Source organism: Anguilla anguilla, chromosome 8 (assembly GCF_013347855.1).
Source record: "Anguilla anguilla isolate fAngAng1 chromosome 8, fAngAng1.pri, whole genome shotgun sequence".
Taxonomy (NCBI): Eukaryota; Metazoa; Chordata; class Actinopteri; order Anguilliformes; family Anguillidae; genus Anguilla; species Anguilla anguilla.
Genome location: NC_049208.1, coordinates 40,000,098 through 40,027,015, shown reverse-complemented (window position 1 = coordinate 40,027,015; position 26,918 = coordinate 40,000,098). Strand labels below are relative to the sequence as shown.

Genomic DNA, 26,918 nt, shown 5'->3' with positions numbered 1-26,918 from the left:
TCCAAAGAGCTGGCCAGTGGCATTAAACAATTAACACAGCCTAATGAATTCACAGAAGCAATAAGTGAGGTGTGAACTGACAACTCTTGGGGGACACTGTGTGAAAGAAGCAGTGCATTGTAAACACACTATAGTGCTGGTGGCATTGCAGGCACAGACGTCGAATATGAGTGTCTCACAGATGACTGCAAGTCTGGAAATGAGAAACTTTCCTTCACTGCTGAAATGAGGAGCAAAGGAGGGAGGCCGATCTTCAGAGGTTAAAATCTTTCCTTCCCTCAGAAATGTCACTAATTGGTCTTTGAAGTTATGACTAGACTAGATGTCACGGCTACAGCAGATTTTCATATTTATGCCTTCTTCAGACTTGTGTCTCCTCCTGAGGGTTGCTGAGGGTCAGCCTCTATGCTGAACTGATTCTCATGTTGGCTAGTTTATTCATTTCCTATATTCTCCCTGTATGGATCTATAAGTACAATATGGGTTCTTAAGTGGCCATGGATTGATCAAAGGCATCCATTGATCCCACAGGCCCTTAGCTCACATTCACTGCTCTTTTGATATCTCTCTCAATTTTTTTCTCTCTTTTTCTCTTTCTCGCTCACTCACTCACTCACTCACTCACTCCCACCCCACCTCTAGCACTTTAAACCCCGTCACAAGGCTGGATTCCCATTTTGTGCACAAGGCCAGAAGTGTAATAAAGATGTGAATTTCAGAAATGGCAGGTGAGGTTCTCTGAATAGACTGCTGCAAAAGTTTGCACTGCAAGACCACACAGACAGAGGGAAGCAGAACCTTGTGTTCTCAACCAACTATTTTAAATTTAAAACAGGACCTGCTTCACTGAAATAACATTTTAAACCATAACCTGCCTCACTCTGCTGTATACACAAATAACATTACAAAATACAACCAGTTCAATAATAAGAATATTCTAAAATATAACCTTGAAGTACTTTTTTAATGACAAAATCAAGACTGTTTCTCTCTGGTTCACATCTCACAATATAAAAATATAAACAACAAATACTGTATATAATGTATATACTTAATTAATTTGATCGTTTTTCATATGCTTCATTAAAAAGCAGGTGGTCCTTTTGTAAAAGATACTGTTTACTGTTTACATTGAGCCTAGGGGCTAAATGCTAGGGATTGGGGCTTTTGGAGCACAAGTTCTAAAAGAGAAAATATGACTTCGAACAGAAGTGGCAAGAGGAAAGAGATTTACAGTCAGGATGCACAATGTGAAAGTTCTGGGCCGATATAAAAAAAATATTACTAGAAATATTGTAAATATTTTGCTATGTGCCATTGCTCCATAATGTTTTTTTCTCTGAAATCCATGCACCAGCACTACACCGGAGCTCAACTCAAATTCTTAACACAGGAGGACACAAACACATATTCTCGTGGAGGGTCAGACACATGACTACACATGATGTGAAGGCATCTATCAAAGTAGATGAAAAATAATTATGAATATGAAAATATGCACACAAATTATATAGTTTCTGGTTACCTAAAGTTATATTTAGGTTAAAGAAGTGAATGCATGTATATTTATGTCATCATCTTTATAAGAACTTATTGATTGTAAAACAGGGCAATGAGGGATTGTGTAAGGATGGAACCCCAGCCCCTCAATCATCTGAATGTGTTGCCGTGCACCTAATCTGGCCACAGCCCCACATAGAAATTAGTATTTTTCTGGCTTATGTTATTTTTGTTCAGTTACTGGTTCCATATCAGAGAACACTGAACATCAGCAAATATTGATCTATACCTTCAGAAGTAAATACATTTAATTTCAAATGAGAATTACTGTAAAACCATTGTGTCAGTCTTATAATGGTGTATGTGTCCGCTTTTGGATACAACCATTTCCATTTAAACAGAGAAAATAGAAAAATAATACATGTATTTTTCTATTCAACAATCTTCATGTTAACAGTTCATATAGGTATACTTGCTCTCAGGAAATGCAGACACAAACAGCAAGATGTTGCACCCTGGGACAAAGGTTTGATTTCATTTCCATTCAGCTCATTTTCATCACAGAGAACTACCATGGTGGAGACTAGTGACGCGCATTCATCTCGGCATATAATCTAACACGCATACTAAAGTTCATATTGTCACCCCAAAATGGAGAAATTATTTCTAGCTGAACTTCCTTTTAATTTTTGCTTACCTATCTTTATACTTGGCTTCTGAGAAAAGCCACAGTTTCCGCATTTTAGAAGTCTATAGACTGTTTTACCATCTCTGGATGGTACTCTAGACTGGCAGCAATGCCCAGGGATGGCCATATTAGAGTCACGAAATTCATTTGAGTTGAGTTTGGATTCCTTCCAGGCCAAGAAAAGCGCAGAAAGTTTTGCTGCAAGCTCTTCTCCTGTGACCAAAACAGTGGAGGTCAAATGTTTATGATCAAACAGACATGTATGCATTACAGTAGAGTGGATAGTTTAAATTTGTTAACACAAAACTACTCAGGAAAATGAAATGGAGCAATACATGCATTACATGACATTAATTTAGCAGACACAGGCACTAAAAGGCCACAGAAAAATGTTCCTTATCACTTTGAGCTTACACTCAAAATATAGGCAAAACCTAACCTTGATTTGAACAAAAAATTGCTCAAAGAAAATCATTTCATCAAGAAATATATATTTTTCTCAAAAAACGTGAGCTGAGAATTCTTTTGAACAAAATCAAAGAGATTTTTTATTTTATTATGATTTTTTTTAATTTTTTACAATTTATCAGCAATAGCAAAGTAACTGATACACCATAGAAAACCACTGGAGAGGGTGACTAAAGAATGCGTTCAGTTGTGAAGAAAAATCTCTTTTCAACTGTTAAACAGATCAAAACCACTTTCCAAGATGTATGAATAGATGTGTCAAAAACATAAAGAGAAGACTACACCAACCTAACCTCACTGCAAGATGCAGACTACTGGTGCAAGGCTCTCGACTGTCCAAGTCAACCCCCTGACCTGAATCCAATTGAAAACGCATTTGATTTGCCGAAGACAAGACAGAAGGCAACAAGACCCCAAAACAAACAGGAACTGAACATAGCTAGAGTACTCGCCTGGCAGAGCATCAACATATTCCGTGTCTGGTGATGTCTATCAGTCACAGACTAAAGTTCATATTGTCACCCCAAAATGGAGAAATTATTTCTAGCTGAACTTCCTTTTAATTTTTGCTTACCTATCTTTATACTTGGCTTCTGAGAAAAGCCACAGTTTCCGCATTTTAGAAGTCTATAGACTGTTTTACCATCTCTGGATGGTACTCTAGACTGGCAGCAATGCCCAGGGATGGCCATATTAGAGTCACGAAATTCATTTGAGTTGAGTTTGGATTCCTTCCAGGCCAAGAAAAGCGCAGAAAGTTTTGCTGCAAGCTCTTCTCCTATGACCAAAACAGTGGAGGTCAAATGTTTATGATCAAACAGACATGTATGCATTACAGTAGAGTGGATAGTTTAAATTTGTTAACACAAAACTACTCAGGAAAATGAAATGGAGCAATACATGCATTACATGACATTAATTTAGCAGACACAGGCACTAAAAGGCCACAGAAAAATGTTCCTTATCACTTTGAGCTTACACTCAAAATATAGGCAAAACCTAACCTTGATTTGAACAAAAAATTGCTCAAAGAAAATCATTTCATCAAGAAATAAATGTTTTTCTCAAAAAATGTGAGCTGAGAATTCTTGTGAACAAAATCAAAGAGATTTTTTATTTTATTATGATTATTATTATTTATTTTCTTTTTACAATTTATCAGCAATATCAAAGTAACTGATACACCATAGAAAACCACTGGAGAGGGTGACTAAAGAATGCGTTCAGTTGTGAAGAAAAATCTCTTTTCAACTGTTAAACAGATCAAAACCACTTTCCAAGATGTATGAATAGATGTGTCAAAAACTATCATAAAGAGAAGACTACACCAACCTAACCTCACTGCAAGATGCAGACTACTGGTGCAAGGCTCTCGACTGTCCAAGTCAACCCCCTGACCTGAATCCAATTGAAAACGCATTTGATTTGCCGAAGACAAGACAGAAGGCAACAAGACCCCAAAACAAACAGGAACTGAACATAGCTAGAGTACTGGCAGAGCCTGGCAGAGCATCAACATATTCCGTGTCTGGTGATGTCTATCAGTCACAGACTTAAGATAGTCATCAATTGCAAAGGCATCTATATATGACTTACGATTTATGTTCATTTTTCCATTCACTTTTGAACCCATAAAATGGGATCGTACTGGACATGGATCACTGGATACAGAGGTAAATACCCTTAAATTAAAGCTGGCAGTCTGTACTTCAATCTCATTGCTTCATTTCTAATTCAATGTGCTGGAGTACAGAGTCAACACAACAAAATTGTGTCACTGTCCAAATACTTATATATAAACAGTGCCCTTCAAAAGTATGGGAAGAGCAAAGTATCTCGTTTTTTCTTATTATTTCTTAATCTCATAATGGCTTCCATGACTCACATTGACACAACTCTGGTCCTCATGGTAACAAATGCCAGTGACAAAGGCAACCACAAGCCTAGAATCAAGACTCTACCTGTGTCTATATCTTACCTCTTGTTAAACCATTTGTCCCAAACATTATGGCTCCTTGAAATGAGGGGGACTATATAGAAAAAAGTGCTGTCGTTTCTATATGGTGAAGCTAAAAGAAGGGGTCATTTTACTGTTCATCAGGCATGCATACGGTCACACAAGCTATTTTTGTTTAATGTCTGTCTCCAGCTAATAGGCCATCTTATAGACCATACCTTATAGACTACAAGTTATAGCAGCCATAAACCACAATGTATACAGTAGCCGTTTGCACAAAAGTAGAAAGGTAGAAAAATGTAATGCATTAAAAACAAAAATATTCAACATTTTCTTTGAAATCTGTCATAAAGAGATTAGCGCGAATACTAGACCATATTTCTGATAAGGGCATAGTCCTCTGTTGCAACCTAATGAAAAATTATTGCCACAAGGTGAACAGACCATAACAGTACGTAAGCTGCCACAGTTTTGCATAAACCAAAAGTTCATTTTAATGGCGAAAACATCTGCAAACTTAAGTTTTTGGTTGGTAGTTAAAACACATTCTTAGAATCAATGGCCAAACATATAATTCACACTAATTATTTTTTACTGACAGACATCCAGCTAACATTTTATTTCAAACACCTTTACTGGATCTAGGTTCAGTGTATCCTGCCTGAACTGAGAGTAATAAAGATAAAAATAAAGGAATTAATGAAAGAATTTGCATTGTTTCCGGGTCCAAATACTTTCAGATCTCTGCCAAATGAAACAGAATCACTGCCATATGAAAAGTCACGTGACGATACAACGTGGACATAATTGCTGCCAACACAGAAGTTTGGCCGATTTAATGAATGAGACTGTGACAGAAAAGACATTGGCCAACAAAAATCATTCGCAACAGCTGGGCCACACTATCCGACCAGAGCCACCAGTTGAGCCCTGTACCCACTCCAAACTCCGGTCTATACTGCCCTCTACTGGTATCCCTCAGAGCACCCAAGAACTGACTTATTCTCCTCCGACCAGGGAAAGGGAGGCTCGCTGAAGCTCAGAGACCGAACGGCACATCAGCCTTGCCGAGGCCAACCGGGGCGATTTAACGGTCTCTGCTTTTGGCGGGGGGGCCAAGCTCTTTAAGAGGGCCTCCCCTGGGCGGATCACTTCGGCGCCGGCGTCACGGCGGTTGTTTCCTGACCCCGCCAACGCGAGAGCGCTGATGATTTACAGGCCACGGAGGAGGCCCGGAATTCACACATTCCCACAGAGAGACCGAGCACCGAGGCCAGGCTGCCGATCGCTGCCCTGTCAGAGTGTGTGGATGCACATGCTGTACCGCACATACGTGTGATTCCAGGACAACACAAAGACCTATAAAACAAGCCCTGTACATACAATACGCATTCAGAACACTCCCATAAGTAATATCAGGTCCTTTTGTGCCTCCAGGGACATTAGCATAGCCTGTACATAAAGGTAACCCAGCTCTATCGTGTCCTCAGTTTGCCTGTTCGAAGCTTTGAGAAATGTTTCAGACCAAGATGTAAGCTTATATATTAATGTTAAAACCTATTTTTACTTAAACACATGATGGACTGGAAAGTTCAAACCCAAATTTATGCTGTTTGTGCAGTATAAACAATCTGGACATTACCACTCATGGAGTATTTTTATATTTCCTGTGAGTTTTATATTAATAAATAATAAATTGTAACAAATTGTGTATGTAAATTCAAAGTAAATGACCTTCACCATGCTTAGTATTGTCAAACCAAATACTTTCCCTTAGTATATTTAATTCATGGAAAAGCCCTTGATACCCATTGTAGAATCAGTGCTGCACGTTCATGGCCCAGGAAAGTTCAGAAGAGGTTTATGTACGTCTAGCTGAACCATTTAAATGCCACAAAGAACTGGAGACACGTAAAACTGCCTGTTAAATATCCATTTTATTTTACTGAACAATTTCACGTTTAGTAAATTACAGCCTTGTTTGAAATTAAATAAACGTAATAGAGAGCTGGCAGGTGTGAACTGAAGATAACTTCGGGTTCAAGTCCAAAAATGAAACAAAGGATAAGCATCCGTGGCAAGGAATGGCATTTTCAAATACAGCCTCCCATTAGACGACTCTTACAGTCACTCCTGCAGAAACTGTACATACCTTGTGTCTGACTCCATATATCTACACCCAGCTTGCAGGAGGGAGGCCAGGCGTCATTTACCATTTAAACTAAACGTGGAGAAGTGGCTCAGTGGCCTGGGATGTGAATCTACTAAGGGTTCACAACGTAATGGCCAAGGGAAATCTGTACGGTTGTGTGTGTGGCAGAAAGGGTAAGTTGAAGGGTAAGTTAAAGGGACGTATGCAACAGAAAATCGTATATAAGTTAACTGAAGATGGGAGCTCTCAATAAACGTGTTGGGGGAGCAAATCACAAGCATCTGGCAACACTGAAAGAAAACATTCTAGAAGCCTCCAGACCTTGCTGAACAAACGAACGTTCCTTTAAGAGGTGTACACTGGGTGATAAACCCTCTCCTCGTGTTGCTGTGCCGGTTTTGTGCACACAAACTTCATTAAAATTGGATGTTTTTCGTCGCTTGGCACAAAATGTGAAAAAACAATCATTGCGTGAAGGCTAATGATATTATTTTGTTTCTTTGAAAATCCATAAAAAATTCTGATTCCCAAATAAAAAAGGAAAAAAAAAAAGGGTAATCATTAAAAAAAGACAATTTAAATAGTTTTTTTTTTTTTGGTCATTTTGAAGAAACAAATGCACAAAATCCCTGGGAAATACTGACCTCAAGAGGCAACAAACTGAAAATGAACTGTGAACAACAAAATCCTCTAAGCTTGAAGCACACTTGAGTGACTTACACTCACAAAAACACATTAGCGTTCGTAGCAGTTAATCTTACCTCAATATTCTCCTGCTGCACTACAGTAGCGATAACACATCTCCTCCATCAGTGCTCTACGGAGCATGCAATACGCGACCTCAGTACAATTATTTAGCCGTCATACAGATGGACACACGTGGTGTCCTTTCGAGTGAGAGGAACACGTTAGAGTTAGAGTACGCTATAGTGACCTCCTAGAATGAGACAGTCAGAGGCCTTCCACCAGAATCAGTACGATTCTGTAAATAGTCTATACTTTTCCATGTATGGTACCGCACAGTACTCTGTGTTTCAGGAGCTTCCTGTGCCCGTCGCTCATGCCCCTAAGGGGCCCCCTGTATTGAAGTCCCATGCAGCGTCAGCGGGCGTGTCTCCAGCACACCGGAGTGTGAGGCATGTGCCGTAAGCTCCCCGCGCTGCCGGGAGCGAGCCTCAGGGCGGGGTGCCCGAGCGCAACAGGGCGTGGCTCCCGCTGCCGGGGGGGGGGGGGCGGAGCCTAGCGAGCGGCGGCTCAGACGGAACAGAGCGTGCTCATCTGCTGCACCTTGGCCAGGTCCGTCAGGAGCCGCTTAATCCTGAGCTTCAGCTGGGGCAGCCGGGCCAAGGGGTCAGGAGGCTCCAGCTCTCCTGTGAAATCCAGCCAGCTCTCCAGCACTGAGGCACAAACATTACATTACATTGCATTACAGGCATTTGGCAGACGCTCTTATCCAGAGCGACGTACAACAAGGTGTATGACCATAACCAGGAACACGTGTGTCGAAAACCCTAGAGAGAAGTACCGTTCCAAGTGCAGGGAACAACCGCATAGTTCAAACACACACGCACACATGCAAGCGCATGCGCACACACATCTACAGACATAATCACACGTGCACATGCACACAAACGCATACACACGCGTGCACACACACACGCACATACGCACACACACAGGCACGCAAGCGCATGCGCGCGCACACACACGAGCATACACACACACACACACAGAAACACAGGAACACACATACACACACACACATATGAGTTCTTTTCAAATGAGAAACCTGACAACACAAAATTCAAGAGATTCATGAGTTTGTTATTTCCATATAACTGTATGTAAGTTTGCTTTAATAGAAGGCATTGGGTTCTATAAGCAGCTGATGCGTATACTATTAGCAGAGAGCATCCTGAAGATGTAGCACAGATACAGAATAGCCTCCTCACCATCGAGCTCCCTCTCGATCAGGTCCATCCTCAGCGCCACCTGGTTCTGCACGTCCTCGATGTGGGCCAGCAGGTTGGTCTTCCACTGGAGGCGGTTCCTCGCCTGCTCGGACGAGTCCGAGGGGTTCGCCCCCGCCACCGCACACCCGGGCACGCCCACCGCAGTCCTCTCCTGCATCAGAGCACGCTCAGTGAGCCGCTGGCAAATACCTGCGTTCGCCTGACCGCAAACGCACACAATGCAATGTGCCTGATCAGGCTTTACCGATCACCGTGTTTATTCACAGAGAGACTCTGGGTCGCCTGGTAGTGCAGGTTTACTCAGAAAATAAACTTGGGGATCACAATGAGGAGTAGGCATTTGTGAGGGAGATTTCTGAATTACATTTGGCAACCAGTTCACACCTGACACTCCTCATAGTTTCTTCCTTTGCTGAGTTAGTAGAAACGGTAAAGAGAGAACAAAAACCAGCAGACTCCGAGGACTGCAGCAAATGGAATCACTCAGCCAAGATCATGCTAAACTGCAGAACTCAAAATGTGACATTTGACGAGTAGGTTTTCTGGAATGTTTTTTTTTTTTTTTTTCAAAATTCAATTTTTCTGTGTTCTAGAACTCTATCACATATTACACATACTAATCACATACTGATCTTATACCTTAATGGGTTAGATTAGAGAGCTCTCTCCGTAGATATTAGACATTAAAAGCAGCAATGTGTACACCTGTAAGCCCAGCTCAAATGATTTCAGAACACTGCTGGGTTAAATTAACCCGGTTAATACTGGAGACACACTTATTAATGGTGCAGTTGTGCACCCTCCAGCCCTGGACAGTATGTGGGCCACACCAGACATGCTGGGAGGGAAGGAGGGAGCAGAAGCTGGGCGTGTGCACAACCGTGGAATCAGCTCCTCCCCCTTTGACGCAAAAACCTCACCGTGCGGGTCGTAGGGGCGTCGGCCTCCGTGTCAGGCACCTCCTCCCCCTCCATGCCCAGCGGGTGGGGGGCGGGCCAGGGGGGCGGGCCCAGGCCGGTGGGCTTCTGGTAGCTGTGCTCGCTGGCGATGTAGGCGTCCGGGTTGGCGTGGTGGCCCGGCTCGTCGGCCAGGCGCTCCTGCCAGAAGACGCGGGCGGGGCGCCCGCCCATCGGCTGGTCCTCGTCCAGGTTCACCCACGACTGCGCCCACAGGTGCAGGTTGGGGTTGTGCTTGTTCCTTTAAATGAGGAAGGAAAACACAGCCAATCAGCAAGCTTAGACGGTGGCAAGGAAAAACTTGGGAGGAACCGGACTTCAGAGAAGAATCCATTTCAATTTCTATTTCATTTGCATAGTGCTTTTTACTGAAAATGGTCACCAAGAAACTTTATGAACAAATAGAATGAAAACTGGGCTTAACCCTCAAAAAGCAAGCAAGCGAGGAAAAAAAAAGAATCCCATCCTCCTCAGCCCAGCTCGAGTTGTAAGTTCACACTAGTGCCCAGCACAGTCATGTCCGTTTATCAAATCAGCACACGGCTGGCTGTATACAGGCAGATAGAGGAGACATTTATACTTACATTTTGTAAGATATTTTATTAACAATGTTGTATTTTGTTTAGTTTTACTTTTAATGACGTAGGCTAATGATCATAATGTTTATGTATATATTATGTGCTGAGGCCAAGGACCACAATGGAAATAAGTCTGACGTTTTGTGCTATCCTTGATAATTTTAGGATGCATGATTTGCTGTAACATGTATTTTAATAATTGTCAAATAAACTAAACTAAACTAAAATCAGAGCGCGGCTGGCTGTATACAGGCAGATAGAGGAGACAGCCCTGAGGGGTGGGGGGAGACTCAAATCTCAAATCACCCTCTTCAGAATGACTAAAATGCGCTGCGGAGGCGGCTGTGATGTCACAGGAGGGGGGAGGGACTCACTGCAGCACGCCCATCTTGAGCTGCAGCCCGTGGAGCACCTCTTTGACGCTGAAGACGTCGGCGAGCAGCTGGTGGGCCGAGACGATCTTCTTGGCGTTCTGGTGCGAGTAGTTCTCCGGCAGGAAGGACAGGCCGTACAGGTGGCCCCGGTTCAGCCAGTCCTTGTCGTGGCGATACTTGGCGCTCCACCGCTGCCCTGCGGGGAGAGACGAACCGCGGCGGCGGCGCACGCTCTTCAGCGCTAGCTCTCCAAACACACACAGTCTGTGAACAGGCCTCTGTCACTCAGTAAAACCATAAAAATATCCGCCCTTTATGAAAACAAGTTCCTATTCCTGTTTCATAAATCACATATCTAACGCACAGAATACATAAATATATTCATATGAAACATACTTAATTATACTAACATAGCTACTGCAACTTTCCCTGTGTGATGGATAACGGTGTCAAATTCTCAAAAGTTAAACACTGGATTCCTTTTAGGGACTTCATATAAAAACTGTACCACGAAACACCATAGCAAGGAAATAATGCGAAACACGCTTGTGCAGCGTTTAGTGTGAGTGCACTGCTGGCGGCTGTGACAGAAGGGCGTGTGTGGGGCCGTGTGCGGGCCATGTGGGGCCGTGTGGGGCCGTGTGCGGGCCGTGTGTGGGGCCGTGTGCGGGCCGTGTGTGGGGCCGTGTGCGGGCCGTGTGTGGGGCCGTGTGCGGGCCGTGTGCGGGCCGTGTGGGGCTCACCGGGCGGGTCCCTGCAGATGTAGCAGCTGTACTGCTCAGGCAGCCGGTCCTCGGGCAGCCCCATGCAGGCGCTGTGCTGCCAGCACATGCACTCCTCGCACTGCGGACAGAGCAGGGGAAAGGCCGTTCACTAATCCACCCGCAGTCACACCGCCACGGCTTTAAGGTACGGAAAGCCAGAAGGGCCACGTTTCCTCAGGCTTTAACCCGGTGTGTCTCAATTCTTAAAATGTCAACTGCTGTCAATAACCACTGTTCTAGGGGCAAATAAACAGTGTAGGGTACTCCTATACACCACCCGCCGAGTGTTCATTTATGCCCAGCAGCGCATGCTCATTCTGAATTAACGTATAATGTCCACACAGCCTCTTCCCCTGTCCCATGGTCCCTTTCACTGCTAGCCAGACCCGCTGTGTAGAAATTCTCTGATATAGCTTATGCATTGCCCGCTCAACTGGCTAACAACACGTAACAAAAATTATCAGGAAATTGGTCAGATTCACTGAAATATACAACTAGCTAGCGGGCTAGCTGTGAACAGAATAAAAGCATCTTGGTCTTGCTGAGCTAATGTTACTCCCAGCATTTGCAGACCAACTCAGCTAAGAAACTGCCATTGTTTCAGCTTACTCAATAGAGACACATGCATTAAAAGTAGCTAGCAACCTAGCACAAAGGTCTTAGTTAATTTGTAGGTAAATTCAGTTGTAGTAGCCAGTTGAGCAGGTGAAAGGAACCATGGGACAGAGGAGGAGGCTCTACGCAAATGATATCTTCATTCAGAATGGATTTATGCCACCAGATGTAAATAAACACCACTTGACGGGTGGCGTGTAAGAGCACCATACGCCATTTATTTACGCCAGCTGGTGGCAGCACAGCGTTTATTAAGGACAGACGATGTATTTCAAAAGTTGACACTCAGGGAGGAAACTGTGCAGACTGCAAACTGTGACCCTTTTGACTTTCAAATTAAGATACCTCTGCACCTGTATGCACTCACCTGACCCATCATTGGCTTAAGATGCTGAGAGAAATGATGTCACCACAAAAATACTGGACTATGACAATGGGCGCATGGTAACCATGGCAACCCCTCAGTGAAACTTATATAATGCGGTACACATACTGCAGTTATGGTGAAAGGCAGCACCGCTCACACAAAGCATGGTCTGGCACTGGCACCATATGGGAAGTATTGTTTGATAAGGGTCTATTGCCATATAAAGTGTGTCCTCATCAGCACATATATGTATGGCGTTTGTGCAACGGACCATCAGACAGCAGTGCAGTGGTACAGTCAGCCAGCCAGCTTCATATGAAGGTGTCGGCAGACAGAATGTCGATAAATGCAAATGGCAGTTTTCTAAGATGTACACACACGCAAGCACGTGGAGACACCCATATGTACATAAACACGCACATGCGCACGTACACAGAAACACACACACGCAAACGCGCACACACACACACGCACGTACGTGCACACACGCGCGCGCACACACGCACACACACACAAACACACGCACGTACGTACACACACACACACGCACCTGGATCATGAAGCCGTTCTCCTCCTGGGTCTGGCAGATGCAGCGTACGATCTCCGCGGCGTCGGCCTCCTCCTGGAAGTCCTCCATGGTGAGGGAGTCCAGGTCCTGGCCGTACTCGTCTCCGCTCAGCAGCAGGCTCTCCGTGGACGAGTCCTCCAGGAACTCCGCGTCAGAGAGGTCTGAGACGAGAATGCGCAGCGCCGTCAGAGAGAGCCAAACCTGCAGGCCAGGGCTGCGCCTCTGCGCTCCAACCACATTTCTGTGGTCCAATCAGGAGCCATTCTACACACCAAAAACCCATAGTGTTAACTCAAAAGCAGCAGTAAGAGCAGCAGTAGGAGCAACAGTAAGAACAGCAGTAGGAGCAGCAGTAGGAGCAGCAGTAGGAGTAACAATAGGAGCAGTAGGAGCAGCAGTGAAAGCAGCAGTAGGAGCAACAGTGAGAGCAGCAGTAAGAGCAGCAGTAGGAGCAGCAGTAGGAGCAGCAGTGAGAACAGCAGTGAAAGCAGCAGTGAAAGCAGAAGTAGGAGCAACAGTAGGAGCAGCAGTTAAAGCAGCAGTAGGAGCAGCAGTGAGAGCAGCAGTAAGAGCAGCAGTAGGAGCAGCAGTGAGAGCAGCAGTAGGAGCAGCAGTGCGAGCAGCAGTAAGACCAGCATTGAGAGCAGCAGTGAGAACAGCAGTAGGAGCAGCAGTAGGAGAAACAGTAGGAGCAGCAGTGAGAGCAGCAGTAGAAGCAGCAGTGAGAGCAGCAGTAGGAGCAGCAGTAAGCAGTTATTGACGGTGGCGGGTTTATCGCCTCGGCCCCTTCACTCACTCTCGCCCGTCAGGTCCACTGACAGGATGGCGCGGGGGTACTGGAAGGGCGTGCGCCTGCAGGGGGCGCCCCCGCTGCGGATGGTGAAGGTGCCGCTGGATGCGCGGCTCAGGGGGGAGGAGCCTCGCTCCAGGAAAGACAGGGGGCCGTCCTGCAAGCCTGCGTAACCTGGGCGGGGCAGAGAGAGGGCTGTCACATGACTGCTGCTGAAGAGTAGCAGGAACTTTCTCATTAGTTTAACTAAATTTATTCTGTCAGCCTACAATTGCTGTTACACATTTTGCAATAAAAATAACATGTAAAAAGTTGAATATGTAGAAATGCACCGTTAGTATAGGACAAAGCACATGCCAAGCAAAGGGTAATTTGCAAACACTTGATGCATTCGCTCAGTTTTAACAATCCAGATTTAATTTAGGAATTAAATTAATGAATAAAATGACTAATTTAGGAAGGACATCAGTTGTGCTGACTGCTACTACTAATACAAGTACTATAACTAATAATCATAGTAATACTACATTTTATTTATACAGCTCCATTATCAAACTCAAAGCACCAGAACAATGAATCCGGTAAATACAGCATTAAAAGGCACTAAAAAAAAGAAACTTTAGCAGAAATCTGAAGCGTGAGGGGTTTGATGGGAGGGTGTGGTTGGGAGCAGCAGCTGACATGGCCGCTCACCAAACGAACAGCCTGAATGCCACAAGCACTGACCAGCACTTCACTTACTGTGCTGTTTGCATTTCTTTTTCTTCTTCTTCTTTTTCTTCGGTTTCATTTTGAAGGGGTCCCGCTCTTTCTTCTCCTTCCTTTCCCGATCCTTCTCTTTCTTTTTTCCTGTAAAATAGGCTGAAACCAAAAAGGCATCGATTGGCTCTAAAATAAGAGTTTTAGATGTGTGCCATCAGCAAGTGGGTAAAATGTAAAAGGAGGCGTCTATTAAGGGTACCTGCCGTCTGGCATTTCTCCTCAAGTTTCACTTTCTTCTCTAGTCGAATCAGACCTGGAGAGGAAACCATTTTAATGAATCAAATCAAATCAATTTTATTTTGAAAAGTGCTTTTTACAGAGCATGTCACAAAGATGCTATACAGACAAACAGAAGGAAAACTGACCAAAAACCAGGCCTGAACCCCCAATGCTGAGAAGAACGTTTTCAAATGTGCTCATCTGTTGTTTGAATTGCTTGACAATCAAGGGATGTAAATATATTTTTTTGTTTGTATAGCAGTTTTGCAACTTATTTTGATTTGTCCATAAATTCTTGTGGTAATGCGCAGCAGTATTCTGAATGCCCTTAAATGAGCTTGCAACCTGCATACAGCAAAATGGCCATAAATGCAGACACTAAACAGTTAGTTCTGGCAATTTTAAAAAGTAAAACATGTGCACTCTTCTTTTAGAAGAGCACTCATTTCTTAATTCAGAAAAGCATCTTAAAAGGTATGGATCAGTGTATTTACTTTAGACGTTATTTTTCAACATCCTATACTTGTGAGGCTCTCACACGCTGGTGCACTGTGATATTTCTCAAAGCTGTCTTAAATTTAGACCCGAGGCATCTTCATATTGATTTTTATTGTTCTGAAATAGAGTGCACATATCTATCCCCAAGAGGCATTATTAACATTTCCTTTGCCTCGCTACAGTAACAAGACAACCAATTTCCTTGAATTGCACTTTTATCCACACTACTGTCAGAACAAGAGGGCACTTCAACAAGACTGCCATTTCAGCTTTAAAAAAAAAAAAAACAAAGATTCATTTGAGCTTTGGTTGCACTCAAAAACTGCAGTTTGGAAGTCTGGATGCAATCTTATTCAGGTGGTTGTGTCAGTACTGACCTCGGACTGGGTAGTTGCGTCAGTACTGACCTGGGACTGGGTGGTTGCGTCAGTACTGACCTCGTGCTGAGTGGTTGTGTCAGTACTGACCTGGGACTCGGTGGTTGTGTCAGCACTGACCTGGGTCTGGTTGGTTGCGTCAGTACAGACCTGGGACTGGGTGGTTGCGTCAGTACTAGCCTGGGTCTGGGTGGTTGTGTAGGCCACACTGTTATAGAGTAACTCAACAGGGCGGTCAGTACTGACCTGGGACCAGGGGGTTGCGTAGGCCACACTGTTATACAGTAACTCAGCCGGGTGCTCAGTACTGACCTGGGTCTGGGTCGTTCTATAGACCACACTGTTATACAGTAAGTGAGCTGGGTGCTCAGTACTGACCTGGGTCTGGGTGGATGTGTAGGCCACACTGTTATACAGTAAGTGAGCTGGGTGCTCAGTACTGACCTGGGTCTGGGTGGATGTGTAGGCCACACTGTTATACAGTAACTCAGCTGGGTGCTCAGTACTGACCTGGGTCTGGGTGGTTGTGTCAGTACTGACCTGGGTCTGGGTGGTTCTATAGACCACACTGTTATACAGTAACTCAGCAGGGTACTCAGTACTGACCTGGGTCTGGGTGGTTCTATAGACCACACTGTTATACAGTAACTCAGCAGGGTGCTCAGTACTGACCTGAGTCGGGGAGGTGGTCCTTATCGATGACCTTCTTCAGGATCTTGTCATGGAGACTCTCAAAGGACTTGTTCCGCGGTGGCAGCGGTGGCAGAAGCGAATCCTCTGTTCCCTCCAAGCTCATCGAGGCCGAAGACCGCTTCATCTTACCGAATTTTGGGGGTTTGAGACGAACCCCGCCACAGTCCGGCGGTAAGAGGTGCTCTGGAGGGGACACAGCTGGGGGGGGGGGGGGGGGGGGGGGGGGGAGAATGAGGAAAAGGCGCATCACTGCACAGGTCAACTGCATAATCCAGAACAATCCAGAACTTTCCTTTCAAATAACGTCACTTCTGCACAGTGAATTCACCTGACCACTCCTACTCCACTCTCTACTTCATTAACCCCATTCAAGGTACTGAAAGGTGATATGACAAGCTGCATGAACTTTTGAGTAAAAAATTCTTAATCTCAAAAGTACTATTCTGGGAAAAGCTTTTAGCATATAAAATTTTTACCACATCTAAACCCCCATTTTAGCATATAAAACGCTGAAAAGTTTTAATGTGATGCATGTGGTGCTTATTCACGCACAGGCAGAGGTGGAGGCACATCTTCGCCTCTTGTTGCCGGGAGCCTCGAGTTGAGTGGCGCAGGGTGTGGAGGCGGAGGTAGTCCTGGTGCGGGCCGCCCTGCTGGGAGACCCCGCCTCTGGCTCCGCCTCCTTGTCAGCGTTGTGGTAGTACTTGAGGTGGTAGTCCAGCAGCTTGGCTTTGCGGAAGGCCTTCGAGCAGCCCAAAACCTGACACTTGAACTTGTTGTGGTCCAGGTCATGGGGAGAGGTAGGGTCCTCCAATTTAATGGTGTTCATTACTAAACATTAAAAGAATGGCAATATTAATAATTGCTTATGCTTACAACTGGAGGACATTTTGGTTTTACACTTGTCTGAATGGCATACAATTCTTAAAAGACAGAGGGCCACTGTATTGATATTCTAAGGGCTGTCGACATTGGCCAAGATGATGTCTGAATATTCCTTATAAAAAAAGACTTTTTGAATAAATTCTAATATACTATATTACAATTTTAAATATTGAATTACATGCCAGAATTCGACCATCTTGCAGGTTGTGTTTAAATACAATTAAGGCACACAATTTTGAGAAATGTGACTAAAAAGAAGTATGATAGATAGATAATTGATAGATAATTTATAATAAAGTGTCATTAAAAACTGAAAAGTACTTCATTGGACCATTTGGAGAGGGATCAAAGGTCAGCATAGTTTTAACATCATCCTGCCAAAGTACTACAACTCCCAAAATGAAAAAGGAACATCTAACCGGTTAAGCATTTTGGACAGAGATCCGAAAGGATAGAGATACATCTACACTTTTACAACTCTGTGACAGACCAGACAGACAGGCACAGAGATACCGACAGAAGAATACATCGGATGTAGAAACAGGCATACATACAGACAGACAGACAGACAGACAGACAGAGAGAGATGCTACATACAGTATAGCATTTATATGCTACAAAGTAACATCACCGTTTAAGCAATGAAACAACACTTAAGGCAGCAGAAGTAAATGCAAACTTAGTGCACATACTGGGCTCTCTGGAATGCTTGTTCAGCTTTGGAGTTCTAGCAGCACCTTTCAGATCTGCAGTCACAGAAGAAACAGGAGACAATCACCTCAGTGTAGCGCCTCAGGCACAGAGGCAGAACACAACCAATGAACCGGCACACCGCCTTAAGAAGAAGCTTTCACAAACACCCTTTATTGCCCTTTTATGGGATACAATGGTCGCAATGTTACTATCCTCACTTCCTTATTCATCGACACCTGCGCCGTTTATTAGCCCACCATTCACCCCTGCCTGACCTGCTGCTGTGGGCGGAGTCACTTTCCCACCAACTGGCGCCTGACTGGACAAAGCCCACTCAGTCTGCTTTGCTCTCCCTGTGATAGGAGGCTGAGGTGGAGGGGGAGGGAATGCAGTGGACACATGCACTCTGGGGCTCATGGGTGGCTCTGGCTTTTCCACAAAGGGCAGGGCAGAGTCTGAAAAGCAAGGGCCACCGTCAGGCTTCACAGCTAGAGCTGTGACTGTGGGCGGTGACTGCCGCGGCAGAGGCGATTTGAGTTCCGCCCAACTTTCATGACATTGGACAGTTATTTAGCTGTATAGAAAAAAAATCAAGACCAGGTCAAAACCTAGTATATGGCTGGACCTAACACACGTGATCAGGCCGACCAATGGTGTAACTTCATAACTAACTCAGTCACTCAGTCACAGACATTCGCGTTTGGAGGGCTGGCCCCGTTGCGGTCCAGCCAAAAATCAGGAGATGACTAATGAATGCAGTGTCTTAAGAACCACAGGCCAGGAGGGAAAAGGTATATCCATCCAGTGATCTTATTAGACACAGAAATGACCTGCAAAACCATTCTTCACGGGCTGCGCGGTGCCCTGTTGAAGTACACAGTGTAAAGCGTGTAGAGGTGCACTCCATGGTCTGGAATCTAACCCATAATCACGTTTTTTACAGAGCGAGCCAAGGCTTCCCTAAAGTGGCTGATTATTACCGCATTAACTCAAGTTTTTCAAGTTATGAAACGGTCTGTGGACTGTGAAACTACAGGCCTTAAGGACAAGCCACCCGTTATGCACATGAACCAATGTATTATATCTACAGAACTGTTTTTGCATAATCGTTTCATAAACTACGGACCCTTGGGCACCGTAAGATGAGAACATTACTGTTACGTGCCAGATTTTACAGTGAATAGCCCCCAGCGTCTCCCTGACTGGGTTAATTGTGCACATTTTGTTTGTTTACACAATTTTTCTACTTGCTGTGTTTTATTTTTCCCAACCATTTTCTTTATACAATGCTACAGCACAAACAAAAAAAAAGCCCCAAAAGGATGAGTTTTGTCGACTGTTTCAAATTAGAGCGAGCCAGAAAAAAAACTAAATGCTCAAGGCTCAAAGCTCTCAGTCACTAATATACAAAACACTCTTTGGCAGTAGATCACCTTGAAGACTCATTCTAAACTGTAGTAACTAAGTGGAGTCGGGCTCGGCAAGTGCTTGAATGGGAGACCTGGAGTGACCACGTAACTGTGGACCAGGACTAGGACTGTACTTCCCTTCCCTTTCCTCCCTCACTATAATAACGGGGACACTGTGCTGTGGGAGGTGCCTTCACTGGCGGAAAGGTTAATGCTAGATGCTGACTCATAGTGGTCATTTAAGCCCACGGTACTTATGCAGTAGGGACAGGCTGCCCCTCGGTGTTCTGGGTGACTAATAATCACTGCTGCAGTTGACCTGCATTCCCCACCTGCTCCGTTCCCCCAGCAGCTGCTACAATAGAAAAACAAGTCTAGCTGACCTGCCTGGTAAAACACTACGTATATTATTTGATTATAAAGGTCACTGAAGAGGACGAGGACTTGCCAAGGTAACATGCTGGGGTGGGTGTATGTGGAGCAGCCCGTGGGTGTAATGAAGAAAGCCCTATACTTCACTCACCAGGCCCGGCGGTGGGGGGAGCCGTGTGCCCGGGGGGCGGCCGCGCCGCCTCTGTAGCGGGCGTGGCCGCGGGCTGACGGCGACCGCCGACGCCCTGTGCCCCGCCCTGCTCAGGCTGGCCGCCCGCGCCCGTCCTGGCCGCGGCAGGGGAGCGCTGCGGCACGCCTGCCTTCCTGTGCCCCTCCGTGACCACGCAAGCCCCCTGAGAGAGAGTTCAGAGACACCAAATATAGTCACGTATTCTTCTGACTTCATCTGCATTTAATAAAATGTACTTTTTTTTTTTTTTATCAGTGTGAAAATTAAAAGTTGCATTTACAACAGGGCTCCTGCAGTATATCTCACAGAAAATAACACTGAAACCAAGGATGGACAATTCACAATGCTGTCAAGGACCTGATTGAAAAATAACAAATTAGTTTTAAAATACAGCAGTAAAAACATAATCACTTTTATTGATAATATCATCCTTTTACAGTAACAAATTTATAAGCAATGATTTATTCACACGCATTAACCAACAGAAAATCAATCACAGGCAGTTTCTATATGACTAGTTTATATTGTGCCTGTGGAGTAATATTTGCATACCTCTTCATGGGTCCCTGGAGCATTACCCTTCTCTTCTTTGAACACAGACTCATCTTCTTTCTTTGCTACGGAGACTAAGAACACAGGAAACAGCGCATTATAGTCACAGTATGCTTCCGTGGCTGACCTTACGAAGGCTTTGTACAGGGAGGGCTTTGCCATGCACTTCAGTTAAGTTAGTAAATGTCACCTCTAAGCTTGGTGAGGAGGGCCCTCCTTGGCGTGAGTGAGCTCCCAAGTTTCGCTCTCTCCCTTTTTGCTTTTGTTTCATCGGGCACATCTGAGGACGACTTCACTTCTCCTTCGCCGACAGACCTCAGCGTGGCTTCGAATAAAAAGGAGTGAAATTTGGGGATTTGTGGCAAACCAAAAGATGCCAAGCTGCCATTATATCAGGCTAAAAACTGCACACTCAATGTACGCTTAAAGTAATACATATGCATATTGACACGTACATTTTACTTTGGATCAATGTCAGCTAATAAAGGCACGCTCAGTGTAGGCTCACAGTAATATTAATGTATGGACATTAATGCAAGAAAATCACTAGTGCGCAGCTTCAACAAATGTGCCATTCTTTTTCATGCTATTGAATTAAACCTCAACGGACAGCTGTGCATGAAGAAATAATTCAACAAAGTGACATTTTCAAAGAAGTAACTCAAAGCAATTTTACTCATTTTTCTTTTCTTCAACACTCCTACAGGTTGAAACATATTAAAGTCACTGTTAACTAGCAGGTTTTAAGGGTATCAGTAAGCACTCTGACACGACATTGGGATTGGCCACGCGGAATGAACGGACGGGCCAGTGAGCTGGACTGCTACCTGATTTCCCGGCAGAGTCCGTCTCTTCGTTGCCTGAGGCCTCGTCGGACGGGGGCGTTTCGGCTTCGTCGCCCGACCTCCCGTCCCTCTTATCCTTGTTTCCCTCAGCCCCGGGGCACTGCTTTCTCTTGGCGGCGGAAGTGGCGGCTCGCACCAGGGCAATCCAATCCTGCTGACCCAGACAAAACTGCTGACTGGCACCCGGTGAGCAACTGGGAGGTACACACCGTGGATTCTCCAGACCAGTGGTAACCAACCCTACTCCTACAGATCTACCGTCCTGTAGGTTTTCACTCTAACCCTAATTTGCCACACCTGCTCTGCTAATTAGAAGCTCATGGAGACCTCTCCATGAGAACCCAGTGTGCTTTATTAGGGTCTGAGTGAAAACCTACAGGATGGTAGATCTCCAAGAACAGGGTTGGTTACCCCTGGTCTAACCAGATGGCCAGCTCTGTATTCATTCGGCAGTATGTTTGGGCCCTCTACTGCTGAAGCTGACACACTCTAATTTGATGCATGAATCAAATTAAAAATATTCCTGAAGGAAATGGATGTTCTGTCTTTAGGAACGCCTCCTTGTGAATATTCATGAACATAATACAACAAATAGTCCTATCACCAACCAGAAGCCCCTGTAGTTAAGAACTAGCGGATGGAAGTAACTCAGGAGCTGACCATCTGTCACTATGGAGTCTCTCGGACTACACCTAAACACATTCTTATTCCTAGCGCCCCAGCCTTGATGCTGTATTCACAACTGAATGCTGTGTATTACAAGTGGATGTGGTATATGTGGGCTAAAAGCTAAAATAATCTCTCTCATTCCACCACAGGAAGAGGCTGAACAGGTATTCTCATAACTAGGGCCACCAGTTTGTCTCCACTATGTGACCTGCAAAGATTCTGACTTGTATTTCAATGATTATCCTATGGGGAGTGTCGAGAAGGAAAGTGAACATGGATGGAAGTTTTTGTCTTTGAGCCAGTGTTCCTCATTCCTGGTCCTGGAGAGATACAGAGGGTGCTGACTTTCATTGTTACTCAGCACTTGAGTAGCACAGATACAGCATTCCCCTGTACAACATTTAAAAAATACTGTAGCATGCTCATGGCAGTAAGTAAACATCGCTGTCAATCCTTGTCTGCGCGGAATAAGTGGCAATTTATCAACTTGGATTACTGAGGTGGTGCAAATGGGATAACTGTCGGAGAAGTGGCTTGACAAAGAGGCTATCTGGACCTCTAGCTGAAGTACCATGTGAGAAAACAAGGGGAGACAAACTGGAGGTCCTACTCATAGCACAAGCAAACAAAAAAAATGTCTGGTAATTAGCCTGAAATTAGCAAGTGTGAATACAACCCCAATGTGCTGACATGAGACTATAAAATTTAGATCACAGCAACTACAATCAACACAAATATGTAAAACTCTTAAGTAACATTCACTCATGGCTTATAACAGCATAAGAGAACATACTGCTAAATTATTTTTCAGTTCGATCAGTATGAATTATTTCCATAGTATTTTTAAACTTTCCACCTAAACTTTAGACGCTTAGATGTTTTGAAGTAAACAGAAATCGATGTGTAATGGTGCAGCATAACAATGCGAGCCATTTTCACAAGCCATTTAAATGTGAAAATAGCTTTTGATTCATAATGTTCTACAAAATATCTTGACCTCTATAATTGTCCTTAAGTATGACATGATCAAGCAATTTCATAAAACACAACACATTAATGCAATTAAAGAAAAAAGAAGAGAGGTTTGGTCACTGTCTCCCTGAACCGCTGATGGAGTACAGAAGAGGCCAGAAATTCTATCTGCCTTGAAGTCCTTTGTCCTTCACAATAAATTCAGCAGCTCCCTGTTGAGTCTTACCTTCTAAAAAAGAGAGGGAAAGATGGCATAACTATACACTATGGAGCTCCACCAAATGAAGACAATGGAAATGGAAAACGATGGCAACAATTAACAACGTATTACCATTTTCACTTCAAAAAATTTGACCTACATTCACCACCAGCAATTTACAATGGCACCAAATGAAAAAAAGAGGATGTCAGCCATTTCAAAATCCAAATGGATGTTATTGGAATGAATTGTGAGGTTTCAAAACATCTCAGGTCCCTGAAATGATCTTTCGATGCCAAGGTGTGCAATCCAAGTTAACACTGCGAGAATTCCAACTGGCCTTTTAATGTGCGACAACGGAAATTAGAATAGTTGTCTAGATCAAAGCCTTGTATGATTTAGGCTAGTATATCTGATGGAAGAATTGCATGAGAGTCCACCATCAAAAAAAAAAAAAAAAAGAGAGTTCACAGTGTACGGTGAGGCATATTCAAGTGTTGCTGTGAAAATTTCAACGAATTTGTCTCGCTCCAACTTACCTGCCCCTTTACGTCTTCGGGCATAGACTTGATATGCATTCTTTTCATGCACCGAACAACTCCATCATAAAACTGCACGGTGTAGGTACCTGAAAATGTGTAATTTGCAAGATCACAAAGGAGCAATCATAACCCAAAGCAATCCACTGTTCTGTGCGCCAGGTTCTTGGCTTTAAAAATGCCAGCGATATTGCGGTAGCGTGCCCACCTTCTTTGTGGACGGACTGTATCTTAGCTGGGTAGTAACGACAGTCCGTCCACCGGGCCAACACCTCCTCGCCTGAGCTCAAATCCTGCATGAGAAACAAAAGGAACAGGACAAACTTATGAACTCTGGAAATTCAAAACCAAAATCCATTATGCGGAACAAGAACCTTGAAAAGAGAATAGACTTACAGAAGAATAAAGACTACATTAAAATAAGAAATTTGTACAAGGATTTAAATTCCAATCATTAACTATTTTGCTATTTTTCTTCACATTATCCTGTAAGCTGCAGAAGCCACTACAAAGGATAGCTGTATCTTACACTGAAAACAGTCGCATTCACCTGATTCTGAAGACCCCTAATCCATTTCAATACTACATCATCTCAGTGACTGGCACTTTCAAAATGGCACAAAACTAATAACTGCTTATCAAGACTTAATATGGGTGGATGTGCTGCCAGTCACCAACTCATCTGAGACTGCGCTCTGAGGCACAGCACCATGATTGGTCAATATCAGCAAGATACTGAAAACACGACAGCTCCACCCCCTTTGAGTATAGTCCCGTCACAGAACTAGTTGGGACTTTGTAATAACAAATGCTAACTATCACACACTGTTTAAGTGAACAACTTGATCAAGAGATGAGAAACAAGGCAGCACAGTGAACTGGAATACTATATGTTATGTGCCTGGGGCATTCACAGGTTTAAACACTTAAAATACAGTTTGGGAATGGTCTGTTTTAAACTAATCATTTCATGTCAGAACAAAAAAAAACATTAGTATTTGGGTTTCAACATTAGCATATACCATTTTTGTTATTTGCAAAAATTAAAATTTAAAATGAATGTTAATAAATGTGACATGACCCATGGCATAATAAATACATAACTATGTGGCACTACCAATTTCCAGTTCACAGTGACAACTGTCAAGTGAAACAAACAGAAAAACCTCCCACCACCTTTTCACCAGAATTGATTTTTTGCAACTCCCTAATGACCCGTGCGAGCAGACAAATAATTTCAACATGGCTGCAAATCAAGCCAACTGGTGAAACTGGGATATATTACTTGTCTTGACTGCAGTAACTCTGTTTGGTCCTCTGTGCTCTCTGTACATGCAGGATTCTCAACAGGGCAAGATGCACTCATCTCACTCAGTCTCTCCTGGCAGAAATGTTTGTAAAAATACATAATTAATTAGTTCATTTGCCACACATGCTTACAAAAAAGTGCTAGGACAGCATTCAATTAACTCAATTTTTTAAAGGTAATTTAACCCACAAGAAGCATTTCAGATACTCCAAAGATAGGCACACCTCATTCTTCACCCTGATGAACCCATACATTCCAGCAGAAACGCTAATTTCCATTTGCTGAGCACTTCAGGAGTTTTGTTTTGTGTGTAGGTCAGGAATAACAGCAACAGGGAGGAAACTACACCTACACACATCCCCTCCTCGTCTTTTAGCCCCACTTTGCAGAGTGCGGGCCCCTCTAGAGGACGCAGTCGACTGCTGTCCCAAAAAATCCACTCATCATATCGGTGGCTCCAGCTCTCAAAGTGAACAGGCAACTTCCCCTCTTCAAATTCAAACTTCTCAATTTGTGAGGGGTACCTAAGCATATCCCATAGACACCACAGGGAAATGGATCAGGAGGCCACTCTAGCACACATAAATACCCAGACAGCTAAGCATTGGGACCCCAACTTTTCCAAGGGAAGGTTCTTGTACCATTTCTGAAGGTAATCTTGAGCTTCAACCCTGGCTCCAATCTCAAAGATGATTCCTGGTCGGTTAGGAGGCTTCGTGCGAATATTAACCTTTCGGACTCTCTAGAGCTCCATGCCACAACTGGAGAAATTGAATAAAGCAATGGTTACATTCATACCTAAAGGGCAATACATGATTACATGACATTATATATATTCCAGAGGAAAGTACACACGTAGCTAGATTGACACTCAATTCCCTGAATTCTGGTTTGTGTAACACGCAATAGCAACTTATTTTTTCAAATAGAATAACGTGATTGAGCTAGCGACAGCGTTATTTAAATTAGAATGCAAATAAATGTTATAATATTCTCGTAAATGAATTGCTAATGTAAATAACATTAACTGGCTACATGAACAATACTATCTACCACTGCAGGTAACTTAACGTTTAACGACACAAATATTATGCCCTTCTTGTAACATTATCGGGATAGCCAACACCCATTTAGATTTTTATAAATATAAATAGAAGTTGTAGGCGTATTGTGGTTTGCCAACAAAGCCAGTTAGCAAGCTATCTACTCAAACTCAAACAAAAGGACTGGCTCGCTAAGCTAGCTGTCTGAGGTAATATTAACATTATCTAGTTAGCTAGCCAGCTAGTATAAAAAACTAGCCAAACCTGCATTATAGCCAAACGATAACTAGCTTTCACTAAAAACTAATAGCTGGCTAGCGAACAATAAAACAAGCTGGTTTCAAGAATACAGCTCGTGAACGTTCTCATTTGGCTGATTAGCGACACAATATTACAAGATATCTACTTCTCTGTTGATAAGCTCCCAAGCCAGCTAGCTAGGCACTTGGACTAGTAAATCAGCTAGCTAGCTTCCTGGCTAAATTATCTAGCACTTCATTTGAAATATTTGTAGCATTAGCTAACATTAGCTATTTTGTCTTGCTATGTAGTTACATTCGTGCTGTACGTTTAATACTTCCATAGTGTGTAGTTTAGTCACCATGCTAATTACCTTCACATTTCGGAACATATTTTAAGAAGGTTGCTATGTTTAAAACCCAGCCTTCCTTCCATTCGTCAGCTGTGTGTGATTTTAACCCAAACACTCGACGTCACCACGTACGTAACCATTGCGACCCGTAGTCACACTGGCATTTGATAGGTGTTTTGGACCCACTGCGCAACTTTGTGCCCTAGTAGACAGGTTCCTAAATCATGGGATTGACCTACTCATTCAATGTACTAATATTGGATATAGTCGATACAAATGGTATTGGGATCAGTAAAAATGGTATCGAGATTTGCAGACATATCATGCAGTGAAAAAAAAATGAACTGACG

At 43.8% G+C, this 26,918-nt stretch overlaps 1 protein-coding gene across 9 annotated transcripts; it reads right to left on the bottom strand.

Moving 5' to 3' along the window:
* Nucleotides 1-6,531: 6,531 nt before the first annotated feature.
* On the bottom strand, nt 6,532-26,715 carry LOC118233265 (PHD finger protein 20-like protein 1). 9 transcript variants are annotated; one of them, XM_035428765.1, is made up of 23 exons: nt 26,590-26,715; nt 25,575-25,694; nt 24,910-25,005; nt 23,833-23,917; nt 23,625-23,713; nt 23,113-23,115; nt 21,228-21,399; nt 20,591-20,725; nt 20,401-20,474; nt 19,810-20,011; nt 18,153-18,332; nt 17,877-17,930; nt 16,852-17,130; nt 16,279-16,497; nt 14,712-14,765; nt 14,492-14,638; nt 13,757-13,924; nt 12,943-13,121; nt 11,390-11,489; nt 10,647-10,842; nt 9,659-9,935; nt 8,718-8,889; nt 6,532-8,162 (listed from the first exon to the last, which is right to left on the bottom strand). In XM_035428765.1, the coding sequence occupies exons 2-23, from the start codon at nt 25,575-25,577 to the stop codon at nt 8,020-8,022; spliced, it is 3,027 nt and encodes a 1,008-aa protein (XP_035284656.1). In that variant the 5' UTR covers nt 25,578-25,694; nt 26,590-26,715; the 3' UTR covers nt 6,532-8,019. The 9 variants fall into 9 exon arrangements, with proteins under 9 accessions (XP_035284656.1, XP_035284662.1, XP_035284660.1 ...); XM_035428771.1 differs by having other exon boundaries at nt 14,492-14,611; XM_035428769.1 differs by having other exon boundaries at nt 17,877-17,934; nt 18,160-18,332.
* Between the last annotated feature and the right edge of the window lie 203 nt (nt 26,716-26,918).

Bases quoted from the DNA above. Each gene is read 5' to 3' on its own strand.
- LOC118233265 (XM_035428765.1), bottom strand. The intron at 20,475-20,590 runs GTGACATTTACT...CTGTGTTCTTAG, and splicing joins CCTCCTCACCAAGCTTAGAG to TCTCCGTAGCAAAGAAAGAA. The intron at 9,936-10,646 runs GTGAGTCCCTCC...CCTCATTTAAAG, and splicing joins CTCAAGATGGGCGTGCTGCA to GAACAAGCACAACCCCAACC.